The sequence below is a fragment of the Chaetodon trifascialis genome, chromosome 18 (genome assembly GCF_039877785.1).
Source record: "Chaetodon trifascialis isolate fChaTrf1 chromosome 18, fChaTrf1.hap1, whole genome shotgun sequence".
Lineage (NCBI taxonomy): Eukaryota > Metazoa > Chordata > Actinopteri > Chaetodontiformes > Chaetodontidae > Chaetodon > Chaetodon trifascialis.
The window spans coordinates 9,933,192-9,953,554 of record NC_092073.1 but is presented as its reverse complement, the minus strand read 5'-3'; the positions used below and the strand labels follow the sequence as shown (position 1 = coordinate 9,953,554).

General features: G+C 44.5%; 1 protein-coding gene across 4 annotated transcripts in view; it reads right to left on the bottom strand.

The window, feature by feature from the left end:
• Positions 1–4,467: 4,467 nt before the first annotated feature.
• Positions 4,468–20,363, bottom strand: part of nrp1a (neuropilin 1a) — a 60,574-nt gene continuing 44,678 nt past the window's right edge. For 2 of the 4 annotated variants that reach the window (XM_070986151.1, XM_070986152.1), the window contains 10 exons: positions 19,256–19,400; positions 15,251–15,582; positions 13,795–13,939; positions 11,488–11,577; positions 10,698–10,748; positions 8,644–8,787; positions 8,251–8,528; positions 8,033–8,129; positions 7,851–7,904; positions 4,468–7,732 (listed from right to left, as the gene is read on the bottom strand). In XM_070986151.1, coding sequence (XP_070842252.1) covers positions 7,446–7,732; positions 7,851–7,904; positions 8,033–8,129; positions 8,251–8,528; positions 8,644–8,787; positions 10,698–10,748; positions 11,488–11,577; positions 13,795–13,939; positions 15,251–15,582; positions 19,256–19,400 — 1,623 coding nt within the window. In that variant the 3' untranslated portion in view covers positions 4,468–7,445. Of the gene's footprint in view, positions 7,733–7,850; positions 7,905–8,032; positions 8,130–8,250; positions 8,529–8,643; positions 8,788–10,697; positions 10,749–11,466; positions 11,578–13,794; positions 13,940–15,250; positions 15,583–19,255; positions 19,401–20,363 lie in introns of all 4 variants that reach the window. The other 2 variants (XM_070986147.1, XM_070986148.1) reach the window with 1 other exon arrangement.

Here is a 20,363-nt window from a genome sequence, read left to right as displayed (position 1 = left end):
ACTGTGTAACACAGTGCATTTCCGGTTATGACCTTCAACATAAAACACAGTTGCGCGCCAGTTCCTCACAGTGGTCAAAATAAAGACATTATGCCTGACTTTTAATATAAATACGCGAGGTTTGCGTGTTGCCTAACTTTCACAAATCAGTGGTATTGGCTTACTGACAACCAGAGGACACACATCAGAGAAATCAGTTCCACTGAAACACTGTTACGCATGGCTTTACGTTGCTAAAATATGTAGACTAAAATTATACCATGTGTAAAGCCTACTTTGGTATACAACCACTGCATGGAGAACACACACACACACACACACACACACACACACACACACACACTGTCTTCAAATGCTTTGAACTGCATCACAGTTTGACTATTTTTATTTTGAAGGCAGCTACTCCTCTTTTCCTGTTTCTTGCTCGCTTAAATTGGCGATCTTAATACAGCTCCAATCTGACTCTCCCGCTGACGTCACTGCTGGAGTACACCCCCTCGCTCACATAATTGCCTATTTATACAGATGATGCCAACATGCCTATTCAACGTAACATCAATGTGTAAGTTCATCAAAAGGGATATTTTTTGTCATCATCATCATCATCATCATCATCATCATCATCATCATCACCAGTGTAAAGCACTAGAATATATCTGTGCTGATGTTTGTCTTTACAATGAAACAAACAAACAAACAATCTAAAAATGACATTGTTTAAGCATCTCTGACTGTGCTTTCTCCCCTTGTGATTGGCGGATGTGTCAATAATTACCACAAAAACATTACCAGGCAATTTAGTGCAACCCTCAGAGAGAAAGCCACATGAAAACCATTTTACACTGGGATTATCAAATGCATTAAAGCCCTAACTATCACAACACACACATACAGCATTTCTAATAACAGTTTGAGTTTTTTTTCCCTTCTTTACAGCAGAGCTGCAGACTGCACAGTTTTTGGACTGGTTGCAGTCAAAATAATCAACCCAGCCAGTTATATATTTGTTTAAACTTAGTGGAAAGTTATTCCTGCCTCAGCATTGGGGACGTAGTGGAAAAATGTGAACGAAAACAAACTATCGCATCCGGAAGATCCTTGAATCCTGTTTAGTCTCTGGGGAGTGTTTACCAGGGAACGCAGCAGCTCTTTATCTCCCTCCCTGCCCCCCGAGATGGGTGAGAAGTTTAATCTGCTTCCAACTGGATGGAAACTCTCCATTTAGTTCACTCTCTTCTGCGCTAGTTGTCCCATCTGAAATCTATTTCTTTTAGGCAGAAATCACACTTAAGCATTGCAATAGAGCTCAGGGAAGGCCTCCTCTCATTGCAGAGAGCCAAGAATTCCTTATAGCAGATCTGGATGAAGCAGTGATTCCACTAATATGAATCCTACTCAAGAATGAAGGGCACAGACATTGCTGAAAGTGCATGAATCACATCACAGTAAGCCAAATGTTTGACACAGCGTATTCTGTTGGAAGAGATATGGAGCAGAGCAGAGGCTTAGACAGACCGTAAGTGACCCAGATGTAGCAGACTTCATGGAATCGGACGTGTGGCTTCACCATCTGATCCTCTCTAACTGAAAATGCTCAGATTGGTCAAATGTAAAAACTGAGAGAGAGGCATGTCACATCACTCGCAGCAAGGAAGTGAATCAATGGTTGAGGCCCACATGACACAGATTACAGATTTAAGGCTGCTGAAGGTCAGAAGTTGTATAATCTTGTTAAAAGTGCGTGTTTGTATTTCTTCTTAGGATTTAAGAGATGAAACCTTTCTGAAGTGTATAATCAATCGTCAAAATGATTGTGTGATTCAGTGTCCATGTGGTGATGTGCATACAGTATGCTGAACACGACCTCTGGAGCCTCTCTGTGGTCTGTTTCGGTTACTGCATGGAAACAGGGACAAATGCCCAAAACACGCTCTCAGAGTTTGCTGACATTCTCCTCTTTTTCCTTTCACATCCAAAATTCCTGACAAAACACATCACATTTAGAACAAACTGATACTGTCATGCAGACATTTTGACGTGTCACAGTAGAAAAAGCACAGATGTTACTAATAACAGTAACACGGCTCTGTTCTGTTTAAGAGTAAGTCAGGACAGTGTGACAGTGAGCCAGCATGCACAACGCCAAGACCCTGTAGCTGAAATGGAATTCAGCCATCATTAACTTTACTACTTCCACCTGTGCTTCTCCTGCTGTCACGTCTTCTGTAAAAAAAAAAAAAAAGAAAAAGAAAAAGAAAAAAAAAAGGCCCATGTGGCTGTTTACTGTGTTTGTATGATGAACTATACTTTGGTGATTATGTGCAGTCTAATACATGCTTGCAAAAAAATTGTCATAATTTCTATGAATGATTTAAGATGGGCTGCACGGTGGTGCAGCAGGTAGTGCGCGTGCCTCACAGCAAGAAGGTTGCCGGTTCGATCCCCGGGTCAGGCGGGGCCTTTCTGTGTGAAGTTTGCATGTTCTTCCCGTGCATGCGTGGGTTCTCTCCGGGTACTCCGGCTTCCTCCCACAGACCAAAAACATGCTCATTAGGTTAATTGATGACTCTAAATTGTCCGTAGGTGTGAGTGTGAGTGTGAATGGTTGTTTGTCCTTGAATGTGGCCCTGCAATCGGCTGGCGACCAGTTCAGGGTGTACCCCGCCTCTCGCCCATTGTAGCTGGGATAGGCTCCAGCCCCCCGCAACCCCGAAAGGGATAGGCGGTATAGATAATGGATGGATGGATGGATTTAAGATGGAGAAGAATGAACAGCTTGATGGCGACATGCACTTCCATTTGTTTCATGATAACTGTCTGCTGTCTAACAAAGTATGTGCCTGGTTTGAGGTTATGTAGAACCTCTCTTGTGTTTAAGTGTGGTCATATTTCAACTACATATCCAGGAGACGCTCAGTAAGATTACTCCACTGAGCCACCCAGTGGCGAAACAGAGAACTACAAATAGAGTGTGCGCTTCAAAAGAGGCTTCTCCTGCTGCAAAGTGACTGTGTTCAGCAAGTCAAAGAAATTTCAGCAAAATGTACTTTAAATACCAACAGCAAAAGTCTACTCTGCAGAACACGTCCCCCGTGACTGATACATTTTTGTATATAACATTATCATATCGTTAACACTGATGCACTTTTGTAACTGCTAGAAATGGAGCTAGTTTGAACAACGAGTTTAGCTCATTGCTCATAGGATGAATCTGAGGGTTTGTGAGATGATTAAAGGGAAAGAAAACAAAGCTCTGACACACAAATATGGATCAAACTTGACGTCCCCCTATCTAGCATTTATAAGCAGTATAAAGACTTTAATAAATGGTTCATGACACACTATAATGTAATTGTAGGCAGCTATACAAACATTTTAAAGTGTTTATTAATGTACAGTATTTGTCAACAATTGTAACTTCTCCTGTGAAGACATGATTTGTACTAATACAACTGAGGGGGAATGTCTCATTTGAAACATGACAGGGAGCCTATTTTCAGTACAAAGCCTCTATAAAGGACTACTTACTAGAAAGGGATACGATTAAATGGAAAAAATATGTATCCAGACATACACCACTGACAATAATTAAGCAGATTATTAAACTGTTTCAGTGTATAATGTGTCATGTTATGTTTAAAGTCTATGACTCTTCTGTAGATCACTACGAGCTCCAAGTCTCCATCCAGTGTGCAGCACAAATAAATGATTGATGAAGCGTTGTCTGTTGCTTGTTTCACTGATTAATTCATTAATGCTAAGTATCGCTGTGCAAGATTATTGGTTGAAGTAGTTTTAGAAGGGATGAAAAGGATCTAGTGGGGTTGCCTGGTTACAAATCTCTCGCAGTTAATTGTGTGTGAAGGATATGCAGACAAATGATCTTACCAGCCTAATTTGCTTGTTTATGATAATGGGGATGAAGCATTGCTGCTATTCATCTAAGACGTGCCAATGTTTAAAGACAGGACTCATCACAAATAATTGCTAATATTCTTACTTTTGGTTCTGAAGTTGAATATGAATTAAACTATAAAGCTAATTCCCATTCATATTTGCCTATATTCAAGCTCATTTCCTGTCAATGTCCTGCCAAAATAAGACCCACATCCTTCGGTGGATATGAAGACTTAGTCTAATTTCAGCTAATGATAGACCAACAAGAAAACCAGTGGAGTGACTGAGTGTAGCTCACATCAGCTTCTCGTTAGTGGTCAGTACCCGCCCTTCGCTCTGTGCCATGATTTCCACCACTGTTTACTACTCTGATAGGTGGAGAGTCCTCACATTAGAGACTTCACTGGAGTTGTTTCCATCTGCTCTGATATCTGGCATAGCATATTCACCATTTATTACTTGGTGTCAGAATAAATGAGTTCATCCGTTCCTTTTTCTCTGCTATCAAATTGACCAAACTGTAACCAAACTGTAATAGATAAATAACCAAATAACTGATCAAGTGTCCTTCATATGAAGACGCCTTTTATTTATATCTTTGGAAAGCGATGGCCGTGAGACAAAAACTAGACATCACTGTGTACATCACTGTCCTGCTGTAACAGTGCTTTCACGTTACTTTGATGCAAAAAACAGATGTTGCTTCAAAGAGCTGCCTGTGAGGCTGCTGGTTTACCCTTTACAGCACGGCTGTGATGTAGATCTGAGTGGAACAGGAAAAAAAAAAAAAAGTTAGAGTTTCAGATTCTGGATCACAACACAAATATTCCCTTTTCTTTTTAAGGCCTTGCTGTTTATTCATTTTTTTCCCTACAACAGCAAATTACAGAAGCAGTATTGAAAATAAAAGTCTTATTTTCTTGTTCTTGTAAAAAAAACAAAAAAAACAAATCTGCACAAAATTTGAATGACAGTACAAAACGAAGCGTTAATATGCCATGTAAATGGTTTGTGTGGGGGGCGGGACATTACTGTTGGAAAATCTATTTTGCCTTTTTCAATAATGAAAACATCTCAATATTTTTACATTTCAGAATTATATCACATAATCTGAAACTATATATATATAAAAGATGAAAGAAATGAACACGTGTTTTTTTGTGTTTTTCACTTTCTTCTGTTTTTTGTTTTTTTTTGCAAATGAACGCTATAAACACATAAACCTCTTAAATATATTTATCAGTGCAACATTGTTTGTTTCGAGTCCACGCTACAGTATCCTTTTTCTCTAATTTAGCAGATGTCGCTGGAGCTACAGTCCTCTATGAAAGCGCAGACCCTACGGTGCAGAGGTTGAGAGGAGTGGGAGGTCAAATCTGAAATGGACAAGCTGAGAATGTGTTCACCACGGCACGACAGACAAAGCACACGGATGTAAAAGACGTCACCCTTCTCAGGATCAAGTTTTTGATTGTGTGATCGTGGGGCGGAAAAACCACCGACTTCCGGTCCCGTGGGGCCCCCGTGTCCTGATACTCTTGATCTACCACAGAGTTCACACAGGGTCCCTTCCCCTTGTAGTGGTGGGATTGTCCCATCCGTCCATCTGCAAACAAGAGCCCCAATAGAGATTTGAAGAGTTTACATAGAGGTGACATTTGCACTTCTTTTGAGCTTAAAAAGAGATAGAAAAACAGGTCGTCACACATCGCTCTTCTCCACAAGCGTCCTTGCATTCCCCCTCTTGATTTCCTCTTGGGGGGGGGGCTCTGACAGGGCAAAGCAAGTAGTCAAATCTTCTGTGAGTGAAGACCATTGGTGAGCTGTGGTCTTATAGTATGTTGTGTGTTGGTGAGAACCCCCAGCGATCAAGAAGGGGGCAACCATCCTTTGGTAAAGCCACCGAGGGGAGGCCAGGTGACCTGATTCAGGTGACGCCACTCGAACCCCCGCTGTACCAGTGTCCCGTCCTAATGACATCAGCTCTGACATCACAACGTTATGGCTGCTACACGTGAAACACGTAAAACTCTTTGCGGCCCGACAGGCCTGAAGCTACAATACAGCATGTGAACAATACAAACTGAGTTTATCAAGAGATAAATCCGTCTGGTTATATTAATGATAGCACCATTCCTCAGTTAGTGTGTCTACCCCTCTTTTAATAGGCTCCTATCATTGAGGGAATCAGTAACAAAGTGCATTCAAGCTGCATTGTCCAGATAGCACTTCTTCAGTGAACAATCCACAGTGACGTTTGGAGGTGACAGGCTAATCTAGAGTTTAGCTGGAGCAAAGCAATGATGATTGTTGGTTTTTTGGTATGCTGGCAGACATTTTCTATATTTTACCACCTCCTCTGCCATCGACATGAGCGCGTCTGAAGCCATGTGAAAACAATCTGGTGATGGAGAAATGAAAGAGTAGTTGAGAAAAGACAGCGAAGAGTTCATCATATCAGCTGTTTTTTTTTTGTTTTTTGTTACCTTTTGACTCAATTGTCCTTCGGTCGTTTTTCATGAAGTGGTTGTTTCAGTGACAGATGGCTTGAATGCACATTGAAAATCGCTGTAATATCAGCATCACGCAAATAATCTAAAATTAAAAACAATAACACTGCACCTTCCACAAAACAGTCAGGAGATTGTATTTACACACACACAAACCCATGAAAAAAGGGATACTGCAGCTTTTTTCCTTTTTACTTTCTTTAAAAAGGGCAATAAAATATATTAAAACTTATTTACACTGTGTGAGTTTTGGACAGAAAGCAACAAAAAAACAAAACAAAGCGCTGTGATAGATTGTTTTCCTCTTTTGCAGGTATTTCTCTAAGATAATGTGCCCCTGTTTCCTGTCATCATAACTTAAGTCATGTACAGTAAAAAACACCCAGATCAACAGAGGAGGCCAACCAAAATGTACTAAAGGCACTGTCAGAACCATACATTGCCATGAATGGGACCCTCACTTTAGAGTGATAGAGGTCAAAGGGGAAAGGGTACATGTTTCAGGGTCATGTGTTATGGGCACACCCTGTATGCCTCACCATGGGGCAAATCTACAGTTTTGCCGGATATGGTTCATTTACGATTTTGATACGTCTCTTTCAAAACGTGAAAATAAACAACAGCCTTCATGAACTGATAATTAAAAAAACATTTCTTTCCCAGAAAACGATAAATACTTTAAACATTATTAATAAATTGGTCTCAACACCAGCATCCGATTGTAAAAATGAATGAAAATCAAAATAGAAAATTAAAATATCATCTAAATCATCTGTACATATTTTTTCTGTATTTTATTTGTACACAGTGTCCCCTACTGGTAGGTTCTTTTTACTGCAGCTCCTGAGAAAAGCGTAGATCAGTCCAAACCTCCCATTGGTTCCTGAACCTGTCCCTCATCCAGCGAGTTGAGGGTGCTGGCAGTCCTTTTAGCCTGCCTACTCGCAGATATACGAGAGGATGTGCCTACAGCCAGTCTTGTGCACGCTCTGCGAGCTCTGCACATCATAAAGTCACACAAATGCACTCAGTCCCATCTCACGCCTCCGAGTATGAACTCTGTACATTGAGTTTGTCCTTCTTTAGCTTGACACCGTCCACTAGTTCAAAGTTGTAGTTCTCCAGGGCTGATAAGTTCCTGTCCGACATGCCTCCGTGTGAGCAGGCGCAATACAAGACCACACCGCAGATGGCACCCAGGAAGACCCCCAGGGCGGACATGGCGATGATGGTGATGAGGATGGGGTCGAGCGTCTTCAGCATGTTGCCTGCTCCGCTGATCTGGTTGGTCTCCACAAAGTCTGGATATTCAGTGATCTCTTCAACTGGAGGGGGAGGCAGAAGCAGAAGAGGAGCATGAGATGCGAGGTGTATCATAAACTCTTTCAAATCTTTCCTAAAAAGGGATACTGTTAAATAAACAATCCATGTGAACTGACTTACGGATTTCATTGAGAGGATCGTCTGGCAGCATTGGCTCAGTGGGAACGTCAGGATCTGTTCGAACAGATATTCGATTTATATCCAATGGTGAAAGAAAACAAGCTGCAATCAAATCTGTGTTGGCATATTTCAGATCAGGAACTGAATGCCGGCATTTTAACTATGAACAGTGAAAGCCTCACCTTTACATTCCGTCATGCTGAGTCCATTGAGGACTTTAATGTCATCCACAGCAATGTCTCCCCAGCTCTTTCTGTCCACCAGACCTTCGATCACCACCTTGAAAAAGAACAGTGAGTTATTGCCAACCTTTTCTTGAACCCCACAATAAAAAAAGCACAGATATAGTTGTAAACGCCCAAACAAGTCACAGGCTGAATGATAATAAACTTTGACTTACCTGATAGGGTTTGTTGGTGCGTGGCACAAGGACTCGACCTTCCCTCCAGCGGTTACCTTGGTGACCACTGACCGTCCACAGCAGGATGTCAGCCGGCCCGTCAACTGTCTGCTTGCGTTGTTTGATATGCAGTGTGCCAATGTGTGACCCGAACATGTGGTACCAAAAGGAAATGCACAGGTCTGAGTCCGGGGAGCTGACCACGGGGCTGACCAGCCGAGCCACCTCGGTCTCTTGTGGACCTGTTGCTAAGGTGTAGATGAAATTCCCTGATCCACCTGTTGGATGAAATAACTTGTATCATTGACAAATAAAAACTCTGGGGCTGAAAGGAAATGTGAGATCGCACATTTTTTATACGGCCCAATCAGAGGTACCCTACAGGGGCCTTACCTGTGTGGTCCATGTTGGGTCCAGTGTTGAGGGTGGGGGTGCCGCTGGACTGGATCTGCCACCTGGAGCCAGTGTCCTCTGATGTCCAACTGCAGAAGGACGGGTCATTGGCCCAGCCGAAGTCACAGGCAAACCACAGAAAAGCTGCAAAATGCGATGAAGAAAGGTCAAGATGATGCATCAGAGGAAATCAAATTTCATCATCCTCCTTGTTACAAAAGGAGAAATTGCCAACAGCTCTGGGCTTTGGTGAACAATGACCTGGGGGCCTGTCACGGAATGACTGCGGGCTACACTTTGGAGGTTTATCCACTCCTGACAAGCTCCAAGCACTAGAGGGCAGCAAAGAACTGTGGGACATAAGCTGGGAGTCCCACAGCTGGAGGAGATAAACCAGGAGGGACACAGACCGGGACAGAAGGCAAGCTATGGCTCCAATATGAGAAAAAGAGTGAACCGACAGCAAAGACCTCATGTAGACCTCATTTCTTGGCTGCAGTTAATGATCTCTTTTAATGAACCTAACAGGGCATATAAAGAAAGGTACAGAGGAAGACCAAGAACAGACACAGCACAAAGACAGGGACAAGGGAAAAAGAGGATGGGGTCTGGACATGGTGTCCAGTTGAGAAAGCAACATTCATAGCAACCCACAGAGAGTTCAGGATTTTAATGAGAGCAGAGACTTGAGGTTTGAAGACAGCTATGGTAACAGTGCCGGGGCCCCATTCCAACAATACATTCCCCCATGGACACATGCCGCGCTGAAGAAGCCTCAGTAGAGGCAAGAAAATGTGTGGGAGCTCAGGCTTCAGTGTTTTTCAAATTGGGTAAAGAAATACTTCCAAGGAAGTGAGATGTTTGGGACGTTAGCCATGGCCTTAAACTCCGGCATGAGATGCCTTTAGAGATACAACAAGGCGGCTCTCCAAATGACAGAATATATGAGCCAATATTCACTTTAATAATGGGAACGATTTTGACTAGCTTCTGCAGGCAACAACTCTATTTACCCATTAAACACAAAGGATGGAATTCCCATGTGGAACCACATTTCAGACGCCAAGCCACTTTTTTTGTCGAGACATCCCATTCCCAATTAAAATGGCTTTGGCTTTTTTTCCATTCTTGGGAGCCTTTGACTGAGTCTCCCAACAAACTCTGGATAAGAAGAACAGCCACATGACTCACTTGGCCATTTGATGAAAAGAAAAAAAAAAAGACTTTTTTGAGCCAAATGCCAACAGAAACTACATCCATTGAGATTAGACTGCATGGCGCGCACACACACACCGGAGCAGACACACACACACACAAATACACAGAACTGATTAGCATGCATGGTTTGAGACTCTAGAAATGAAAAGTCAGACAGATAAGTGTTTACACACAGGCATTTCGTTATGTTCATACACACACAAATATGCATACACAAGCATACACCTGCACCTCAGCTCTCATCTGTTACCATAGCTGGTGCCCCAGCAGACTGCAGACAGACCACAGAGTCAGCTGATAGAATGAAGGGAGCTGGGTGGAGCCTATGGCCCATTAGCCAAGGTCAGACTGGGGCACAGTCTCTCAGCTGGCGGCTGCCTCATCAACCCGCTATAGGAGACAGCACTATGTGTGCGTCTGCTCACATGACCCCGAAGCACACCTCATTTCCTGTGGTCATTTGCATTTTGCATTTTGTGTGCGTGTGTGTGCATATGTGCCTGTTTAGTGTGTGTGTAGTGTGTGTCACTGTCGGCCCAGTGATTAGTGATTATGCTGAGATGGCAGCAACAGAGCACCAGTGCTAATCATCAGCTAGCCCTGCATCACACAACCTCCCTCACCCTGTCAGCAGGAGCCTCTCAGGGCCATATCATCAGCTTTAATAACAGACACACATCAGAGGAGGGGAGGCCGCCTTGAGCTGGCCATCATTAGCTAAGGTACGTTTCTTGATAAATCTATGGTAATTAATACAAAACAAACAACATTTTTTTACAGTTGAAGACACTGCATTCAGCACTTGGGAAAGAAACATATATTCATTTCCTGCTCACCTGGGATGGTATCCACTTCAGTGGTAGTGGTCTCTGGCATTGTGGTACCACCTGTCACAAAACAACACACTGGTTAGGCTACCCTGGCAAGAGTTTCTTTTCAAGTAACTCATGCACTAAATCTCTCCATGCTGGCCAAATTTAGCAAATGAACACATGCTTTGTATTTCCCTTCCTTCTCAGTGCCCTGTTTCAGTATATCCACCATGAAACACTTATGTAATACTTTCAAAACACGTGACTGAGACGGTGCCATGCTCATCATTGGAGACTGCTGGTTAATGGGGAGTGCAGGCAGCAGTGTAGGCTCAGAGAGTTACGGGGTTAGTGGGAAACGAGGCCAAGAGGAGTGAGTGGAAAAGAAGGCGCAGGAGGACAAGGCAGGTGAGAGATGAAAGGATAAAGAGAGGCTGCTGGTAGGTTTAGAGGCAGGTGTGTGTGGATGTGCACATTTGGCGATCTCGGGTGCGAGTGTAACAATCCTCTCTTGTGGGTTTGCAGAGGTGGAGGTAAGAAGGGGACTGACTGAGGGGTGGGAGCTACAGGTGCAGCTAATTAGATCTTTCATGCCAGCACGGACATGGGTGCATGCAAGCGTGTGTGCAAGTGAGCACAGTAGATGGCAGATTAACTACGGCATCAAGTCGAAGCGTGACAGAGAGCGGTGGAGCTGGGAAAGTGGAGCGGATTGAGTGTGAGCCATAGCAGAAGGAAGAGCAAGAGGGGGAGAAGGGGTTTGCTTGCAGTCTCATGAGGGCGATGTTAGCACCTGTCACGTCGTAGTCATCACCTGTGCCGCTGTGGCAGCTCGCCTGGTCGTCGTCACACTCGTCCGACGGAGTAGTGCTCGGCACTAGTGTGGTCGGCGGGAGTGTAGGAGCTGTAAAGGTTAGGAAGAAGAGAGACAGGAGACAACATAGATTAGATTTCGAGCTGAACATGGAAATGCAGTGATGGGGGGGGGGGGGAGCTTTAATGGCCTTGTGAAGAACCATCATTTTTTATGCTTTATTTTACTGTTTAGAGAAGGTGAGCTCATGTGGATCATCAGCTATTAATATTAGCGTAACATTACATCCCTGATGTTTAGTCCACTCATCGTCTGATCATGCTCTCCCCTCATATGACATATGAGAGATTTAGAGGGTCTGCAGGGTTTAAAATCACATTACATTCACTTGGCAGTGACTCACACTAATTGCATTTAAACATGATAGGGACAAAAGCTAGCTGTCATCATAATCTGAAGTGAATAACCTTCAAATAAACAAACGCTCAGTGTGTTCAGAGTGCTAGAGTAAACGTACTTTGAGTTTTTTTTATTATGAAAGAAGATGTAAGGAGTGCTAGCATGGGGTGTAGAAGAAGTTTTCTGCATGCTTTACGGTTAAAATAAAAAAAACACTGAAATATGCATACATAAGCGCAGCATGTTCTGCCCACACTTACACACTGGGCTTCAATCTAGGCCTGAGCTATTAGCATCCCTCCTTTTATCATGATGTGGAGGTGTGGGTGTATAAATAGAATTGAAGCTAGAGCATGGTGCTTTGAGCTTGGGCAGCAGAAACTCAAAGATGCATAAACAGGGCTTGGGATTGGCTATAGGCAGGGCCCCTGGCTGCCACAGTGCCCTATCATTATGGCCCGCTGCACTTGGATGTGGGCACGGCCCTAGATCTGCTCCACGCTCCACTGCCGCACAGCCGTCCTGCGGTGTGTGTGCATTTGTGTGTGTTTACACTGATTGAGTAATGATCGGGCTTCCCCAATGCAGAGGGAAGAAAAAGGAAGAGGACAGATGTGGAGAGGCAGACATAGACAGATAGAGGCAACCGGCCTGAAAAATGTATGTGTACAGTGTGTGAGATTGCGAATGTATGTGCATGTGTGTGAGCCAAGGCTCTTGTTCTCTCCCTCTGCCAGATGAAATATGAGGCAGATCAGCCCCCGTCAGATTCAGGGTGGGGAAGGTCAGCGACGGGGTCAGCGCTGCGTTAGGGGAGCCTCTCACAGAAATGAGGATTTAGCCCTCCCGCTATGGCTCACCATGCACACACGCACACGCGCGCTTGTACACACTTGTACAAGCACCTGAGTATGTGTGTGATTGTGTTCACATGCCTGTAACCACATGTTTGGCAGGGTGATTGCGGTTGCTCTGTGTGTATATGTCTGTGTGTGTGTTTGGCATTAACACCGAAAACAAGCATTATCGTCTGACTAAAGCTCCCGATGGGAGTCCATGAGGCTTACAACAGAATGGGCCTCCCTGAAATCCAATATGTAAATCCACTTAGGGCTAGTGCTACACACTCTTATATCGCTGAGCTGTTTCTGTGCAACATCAGCTTTGAGAGAGAGATAAAGAGTTTGAAAAAAAAGAAAATAGGGGCAATTTTAAAGATAGCAAAGTGTGTGCAGCCCTTTGACAGAAGAAAGCAATGCAGGGGTTGGGAAGAGTGTGATGGGGGCCAGGCTGCAATAATCCTACTGGACCAGGTGGGTTTTCATTTGATCCCCTCTCCAAATGGCTATCTATGGGGGCAGCTTTGATGTAACAGGGAGACAAGACAACTGTCCCTTGTAGGGATAAAAGGTAGGAGCTGGACAGCTGTGGGCTCAACACAGGGAGCCCTCACGCACATCTTTAAATAACCCCAACAATGGCAAAGACATGAAGCAAGCTACTTACAGTACAGCCGTGCTATTAATTGGGGTGATAGATGGCTCACCTGTGTGTCATGTAAATGCACTGCACTGAGTCAAGGTGTGCCCAGTATGGCTGTCAGTGTGGGTAGAAAATTGATATTCTGACTAAAAATGTTAGACTTAATGGCCGAGTTTAGTGATATCAACAACAGGAAGAGAACATTTCATTGCTCTGGTTTAAAGCATCACCACAGCTGGAAATGTCATCAAAGTGGGAAAAAAGGTTTCACCCTGGGTAGTAACTTTGCCACGACTGGTAGAAACACCATTACTGGTTGAAAGCACCACAGGCAGAAATGTCACCACCATAGGTAGAAATGTCATTGATGATAGAGCACAGACTATGCAATAGATTGTAATAGTTGTAACTGGAATTGCGATTTACCTTCAATCTCGCAGCCAAGGAGCTCAAGTCGAAGGCCCATGCCAGCAGGAGTGGCCCTCTCTGGGTAAATTCTGATGAAACGGGTCAGGAGGGGCTCCACCGTCCTCAGCTCAGGAGTGTCGTAGTTGCTATTCCCTTCAAATATCTTGCAGGGAAAAGAAGAGACAGTGGAAGGAAGAGGAACAGAAGGAAAGAGTGAGTGAAGAAAGACAGAGCACAATATTGCTGGTAATGTCACTGCAAGAAGTCTGACCGATGAAGCTCTCCAAACGCAGATACCCTGAGGCAGACTTATTCCTGCCTTTTAACAAAGAGAAATGGGGTAGAGGGATGGCATGTGCTGGGTAGGTGGAAAGATATCAGGAAAGAACAGAAGATGACCGAGATCGCTCTCATCTCGCTGACTTCTAAAGCACAGCTTAGGCAAGTGATGCAGGGGGCCAGTGGCAAAGACAGCATGACACACTACTCTGTCAAAAGCAACTTTGGACTCCTTCAACCCTGCCTCAGATCCTCTGCAAACAAAAGAATAAAGGAACGAAAAATGAGGGTGCAAGAGATGCAAGCAAAGGAGGAGATAGAGGATTGATGGAAGTGGACTAATGGGTATGATCACGTGAAGGAGCTTGGTACAGCTTAGATGCTGGGAACCTCTCAGGCGAGGGGAGAGAGGCGGCTAACTAGGACAAGGGGGATATGGATCCTCCTTACTCCCTTCATAAATCAACCATCAGCCCATCTGGATCAGATTTATGCCCTGTCAGGGACGCTTGTAATTGGGGACGGGCTGTTGCAGGTTGTGTATGTGCTTGTATATATACATTCTTTGTGTGTAAGCGTGTGCATGCACTGAGCGGAGTGTCGGCGTGCGTCTTCTTGTGACACTGGCAGATAAATCGTGGGTCACTTCACTATGTTGCGTATTCTTTCCTGTCTCGTCTTTCCTCCTCTGTTTCTCCTGACTCCCTTCACTCCTCCTTCCTCTCCGGAGAGGTTTCACTATCCACTGAAAGGGTTGAACGGTGCGTGTGGTGCAGAATACAAAGCAGGAGGAGAGAAGTGGGAAAGGACTCTGAGAGACTTGAGATGCTTATCCTAATGTGATTCAAAACACTGCTGAAATTGACTCGCAATGACTGCTTAATGGCTCACAACTGCCAGGCACAATGCTCTGGTGAAAATTGACTAAAAGGTTTTCAGAAGTACGTATCCAAATCATTTTCAAATCAAATCTTTTGGTTTGTGTCAGAAGTCAAACCATCAATTCCAAACCATTTCCTTGAAAGAACGACCTAAATATGATGAGAGCCTTAATATAAAGAAAGCATGCAGGGTCCTTTGGTTAAGGTTATGCTTCTGTTAGCAGAGCAGAACAATGTTTCTGGACATCCTTCAGCAGTGTTCAAGGGCACTGCAGCATATGATTAACAAAAGACATGCAGAGAAAACCTCTCACCTTTGGCTTGTTCCCGTTGGTGTCCAACACCATCCTCCAGTCGGAGCCATTGTTGCTGTAGCCGAGGCGGAACTTCTTCATGAACACTTTGTTCTCACGATGCTTTCCTCCCTGGATGATCAACCCTTTCACCAGCTTCTCCTCACCAAGATCCACCTGTAGCCATTCGCTGGTAAAGGGCTGGGGCTGGGGCAGCAGGGTCCACCCTGTCCTACTGGTGAGCAGGCGAGCATTCTCTGGTACCCAGCTGCGGTCCGTGTGGGAGGATGCAGTGATCTGGTTGTCAGTGATCAAACCTGATACCATGCCCAGCATGCCCGAGCACGGGTACTCTGAGAGACAAAAGGCACAGCAAAAGGCACTTAGCTTTTTGATACAAGCTGATGAAAACCTGCAGAGATGATGGGTACAAAACGACTTGATCTGTATCCAAAGGCTTGATGTTCAACATCGTTTACCATGCCACAAGTCTAGTTTGGTGAGTTTCAGGTTCATATAGGGGCAACAGGGGGAGTGAAAGTCAAAGTGAGGAGGACAATTCCCCAAACTCTTTGTGATGTTACTCTGATCTCTCCCTCTATTCTCTTTCTCTCACTGTCTGCAGATCTCATGCATACTAATTCCTCTGCCTGAAGCGGTTGTCTCCAGGCAGCCAATTAAAACCCTCCTCTCGGTTGGTGCTTCCACGTCCTGCATTCTGGGAGCGCTTTTTCTTTTCATCTCCCTTATCCACCCCCTCCTCCCTCTATAGACTCACATATACTCGCACACAAAAACACATTCTCTTTGTGTTTTATCTGCTGCTGCACTCATCTACCTTCTGCTTCACAGCTGTCAACATCTGTGGGACTGTGTCTTTTAACACCTCGTTGTTTCCTGTCCACATTTTCAAACTTTCTTCTCCTTTCATTCCACTTCTCTGATCTTACCCTATCCTAACTCTGTACATTTCACCATCTTTGGATGTGTTTCCCATTCATTTCCAAGAGAAGACAGCTGTTTTCTTTTTCTTTTCTTTTTGATGCCAGCCCTCCATATCAAGAGCTGAACAGGAAGGCAACTTGTTGCTACAGCTTGGAAGCCTTTTAAACCTGATCTTTTGTAACTTTTCAGACCTAACCCCACAAAATGATGAAGTTTCTAATTCGCAAAGTACAAATTGTTGGGCACCAGTGGCAGTTTTTGTGTTTAATCAACCCCCTTTTAGCAGGTGGTCCACATAAAAGAGAAAACAAACAGACGTGTCGGTCTTACATTGATTTAGGACATTACATTTTCAAGGATCTATTATACTGTCAGACTGCACTGAAGGTAGGGATACAGTATATTTCTGAAGATTTCAGTTGCATTACCCTCTGTGAATTGAATCTGGTCTATTTTTCTTGACATATTTTTCTTCTTGAAAGTGACCACAACGGCTGAAAAGGAGTCCCATCTATACATACATATATTATTAGTTCATATTAAGGGAACATTTATGCTGCTTGCAGTCTGTGAAATTTTTTCACGGTTCTTGTGCGCAGTGGGTGTAACAGTGAGTGCTAAAAGGTTAATGGCACATTTTTGCTTCAGCTCAAAGAGCATATCATCAATAAATATTCTACACTTCTGAAACACCTCAAGGAGTAAAATATGCCGACGCTGGTGCCGTGTATTTCTGCGGACACACTTCTGCGGTTTGTCAAATCAAGTATAAAACACTGGAACTCGCAGAAGTTTCCTCAATGTTGCAGAAGTCTGACAGCAGCTTGAATTTGGGATTAATCTTCCTGTCTGTCTCTTCCCAACCTTCCTCCAACACTTAATCTCAAGACACTGAGTCAGGAATCTGTGGTAAGCAATAACATATTTGCTATCTGGTTCCCACGGAGAGCTAAATTCGGACATCTTCTGTGTCTGTATGAGACAAAGTGTGCACTGTACCGCTGCTGGACTCAAGAGTGTAGCTGGGAAAAGGGAGCAAAGACTTGGAGAACAAGGCCGCATTCAGACTCGTCTTTCTCTCCCTCATTATCTTAAGCGGCTCCTATGCAGTTTGAGGAATGAGATGCATCTCTGGTCCTGCATTCTAGAAAATCAGAGCTCAAGGAACAAACGCTGGCGGTGTGGAAGCCTCTTGACTGTTTTCAGGGTTTTCCTTCTTGCTTTCTTTCATTTTTCGCCAAGATCAGTTTAAGAACGATCATAGGAGCTCGCCTCTGGTAGAGCAAAGCCAAGGCACTGCACACTGACCGCCTTTGAAGTGGGAGGATATGAAAGGTACATGTGTGTGATTGAGAGTGTATGTGTGTGTGTCTGATCTGACTTTAGACACTTGGGTGAACTCCCCGGCTCATCTGGAGCTCTTAATCGAATTCAGCTGCAATCACAGAAGCTTCAGAGATGGCACGCACGCAATGACACACCCAGAGGGACAAACATGTGTGTACGTATGTGCATGTGTGTTTGTGGACTGTAAGTGTGTCGATGGTGATACATGGCTGTAAGGGCCACATTCAGGCTTTGGGTGGAGCCTCAGTGGTTCATCGGGGATATTTATATACCATGGCATATTTACAAACAACAGGGCGGTGGATCTTTTTATTAATGAGTAAGTAAGCATCGGCACGCGACCATGATGATTTAGGGAAAAACACCTTGCAACATTCTGCTCTAGCTCATAGCTCGACACCCCTAGTTTCTGTCATGTTTTGGTGCACTGTTTAGGGTGCTACTATGGCAGCGCTTTTCAGGAAGAGTGGAGCTGTACATAAAAGCCCTCCATATTTTTTCCTGAAAAAGTTTTTTCAGAAAAGTTCTGGTATCAGGGATTCAGAACTCAAGGTAGAACGGAGTGAGTCACCGAGTTTATGCAGCCCTCAAGGGCCTCGCGATTTCTCTTTTTCTCCGACTGCACTGCTAGCATGCAGCGGAACTGGCAGTGTCTTCAGAGCACCCAGGAGCGCTGACGTCCTTATGGAGGCCCTGCGGTGACTTCGATCCTGTGATGTGTTTACACTCTGTGCAGCGGTCTGGTCCCGGGCCCGAAACACACGCCCCAGCTGTAACCCTGATGTACCCACAGTGCCTTGTCTCTGCTATTACATGAATAACCACGCATATGTAATACATAACTGCATAACTCCATGCACGCACAGCAACAACACTTGTACACTTTGCATAAGAGCACATTTGGCTGGCTAAAACTAATCCTGACCCTAACTTTAATCCAAAGCTTAATCCTGCACTAACAACACTGATTTTTTTCCCCCCTGTCCTTGTAAGATATTCTATCCAAGTGCAGAAGAACAAAACACACAAGCAAGCACTAATTAACATTCAATACACATGCTCATAAACCCATAGAGATGCAAACAGATGTGCTAAACCCATATGAAAGTGAGTCACACACATACACACACCACTCATTAAAATAACTTCGACAAAAAGCCAAAGATGAGAGGAGCTTTTCCAAAATCAAAGCTCTGTAAGCAAAAGACAGACTGTGGCAAAAGAGGCGGCTGAGACCAGATCAGCTGGAGGGATGGGACCATATAGATCCCACCCAGTTCCAGCTCTCTCTGCCTGCCAGCTGTTGGCTCCATCCATATTAAATGAGGTACATCTAAACATGGGGTAACATAAATAGGTAATCCTCCTTCATATGCCACTCCTCTTATGCAGCAGCTTGCTTGAGCATTACAGCAGGGCTTAAAAGAAATACAGCATCATCCCACACCTGGCAGAAGTGAGGCGTTCGGCTACTGGGGTCAGGATGGGAAATACCAAATACCTTATATCGTAACAAGAAGGGAGCTTAACCAACACCGGGCCATATGCAGAAATCAGAAGTAGAGCCAGCGGCATAATCTGATTGTTTTATTGAAACTATTCAGTATTTAGCTTGAATATAACCAATTTAAAAAAGTTGTGTGTGCGTTCAGTGGTAGCTGGGAGCAAAGAATAGAGCTGAGATGTGCGTGTATGTATGCATACGGATCAGAAACGATCCCAGGCAGTACCAACCTGATATCTTACATCCATACACCTCGAAGCGCAGAGCGATGCCTGTTTCCCAGGTAACGGGACGGATCCGGATGAAGCGCGTCAGTGTGGCTTTGGGCAGCATCGTCTTGGCAACGTCTGTTGGGTTGGTGTTGCCTTGAAAAACCTGTGATAGAGGCAGAAGAAAAGTAAATTATTGACGGAACATATTGAGCTGTGAAGCGTGGTGGAAATCTCTGTGAAACCTTGGCCGCATTGAATCGAGAAACAGAGAGCCAAGGAAGGGGAAGATTCGCATTCAGTGAGATTACGATGCTGCAAGGAGCTCAGCGATTGGTCTTATTGTGCACTGAGTTAGGGTAGACAGGCAGCGTTGGAAATCTGTGCTGATATGCTGTGTAACTTTTACACATTAGACAAAGGTCACACACTTTAAGACTGATTAGACTGATTTCCCTGTCACCCTGAAACTGCCCTTGCACTTCCTCTTGTGCCACATGTAGCGACACATGCAGGCCGTGGCCTGCGACTGTGAAACCCGAGTCAGTATGTGCAACACTGACAAGACCAGACTTGCTCAAGGTGGCCTTTTTCTGTCCTCTAGTTCCAGGTTTTACTGCAGTGTCTTGTTTAAAGGTCAGAGATGTCACTGTTCTCCCCTGGGGTCAGTTGACAGTTTACTAGCACCATACGAAGCGGCTGGCCACCCAGCAAAACAACTTCCCACAGTCCCTCACAGTTCATTCTGTGTAACTGAATCACACCAGTGACCATATGACCTCCTAACCCCCCTGACAGAGCAGCTATGGGGCAGAGAGGAACCCAGCTGAGAGGAGCACGATGGACAGACAGAAAAATAACAATTTTACTAAAACACCACCAAGGCTGACCCATTAGTCCATACAGCCTGCCTACCCCTCTGCAACCCAGTCCCTGAGCAATACCTGTCAACCGCCTCACTAAGGGACCCTGCAACCAAGTCATCCACTCTCTTAAATGTCACGCCAGGTCTTCTCTTTACTCGCTAACTGTAAAGTGGCTTTTTCCAGAGCTGCGCAAGGCTGCTAAACTGCAGGCTCAGCATGTAGCAAATGGTGTCCCTGCACAAAAAGCACTTTAGAGTCTGGAA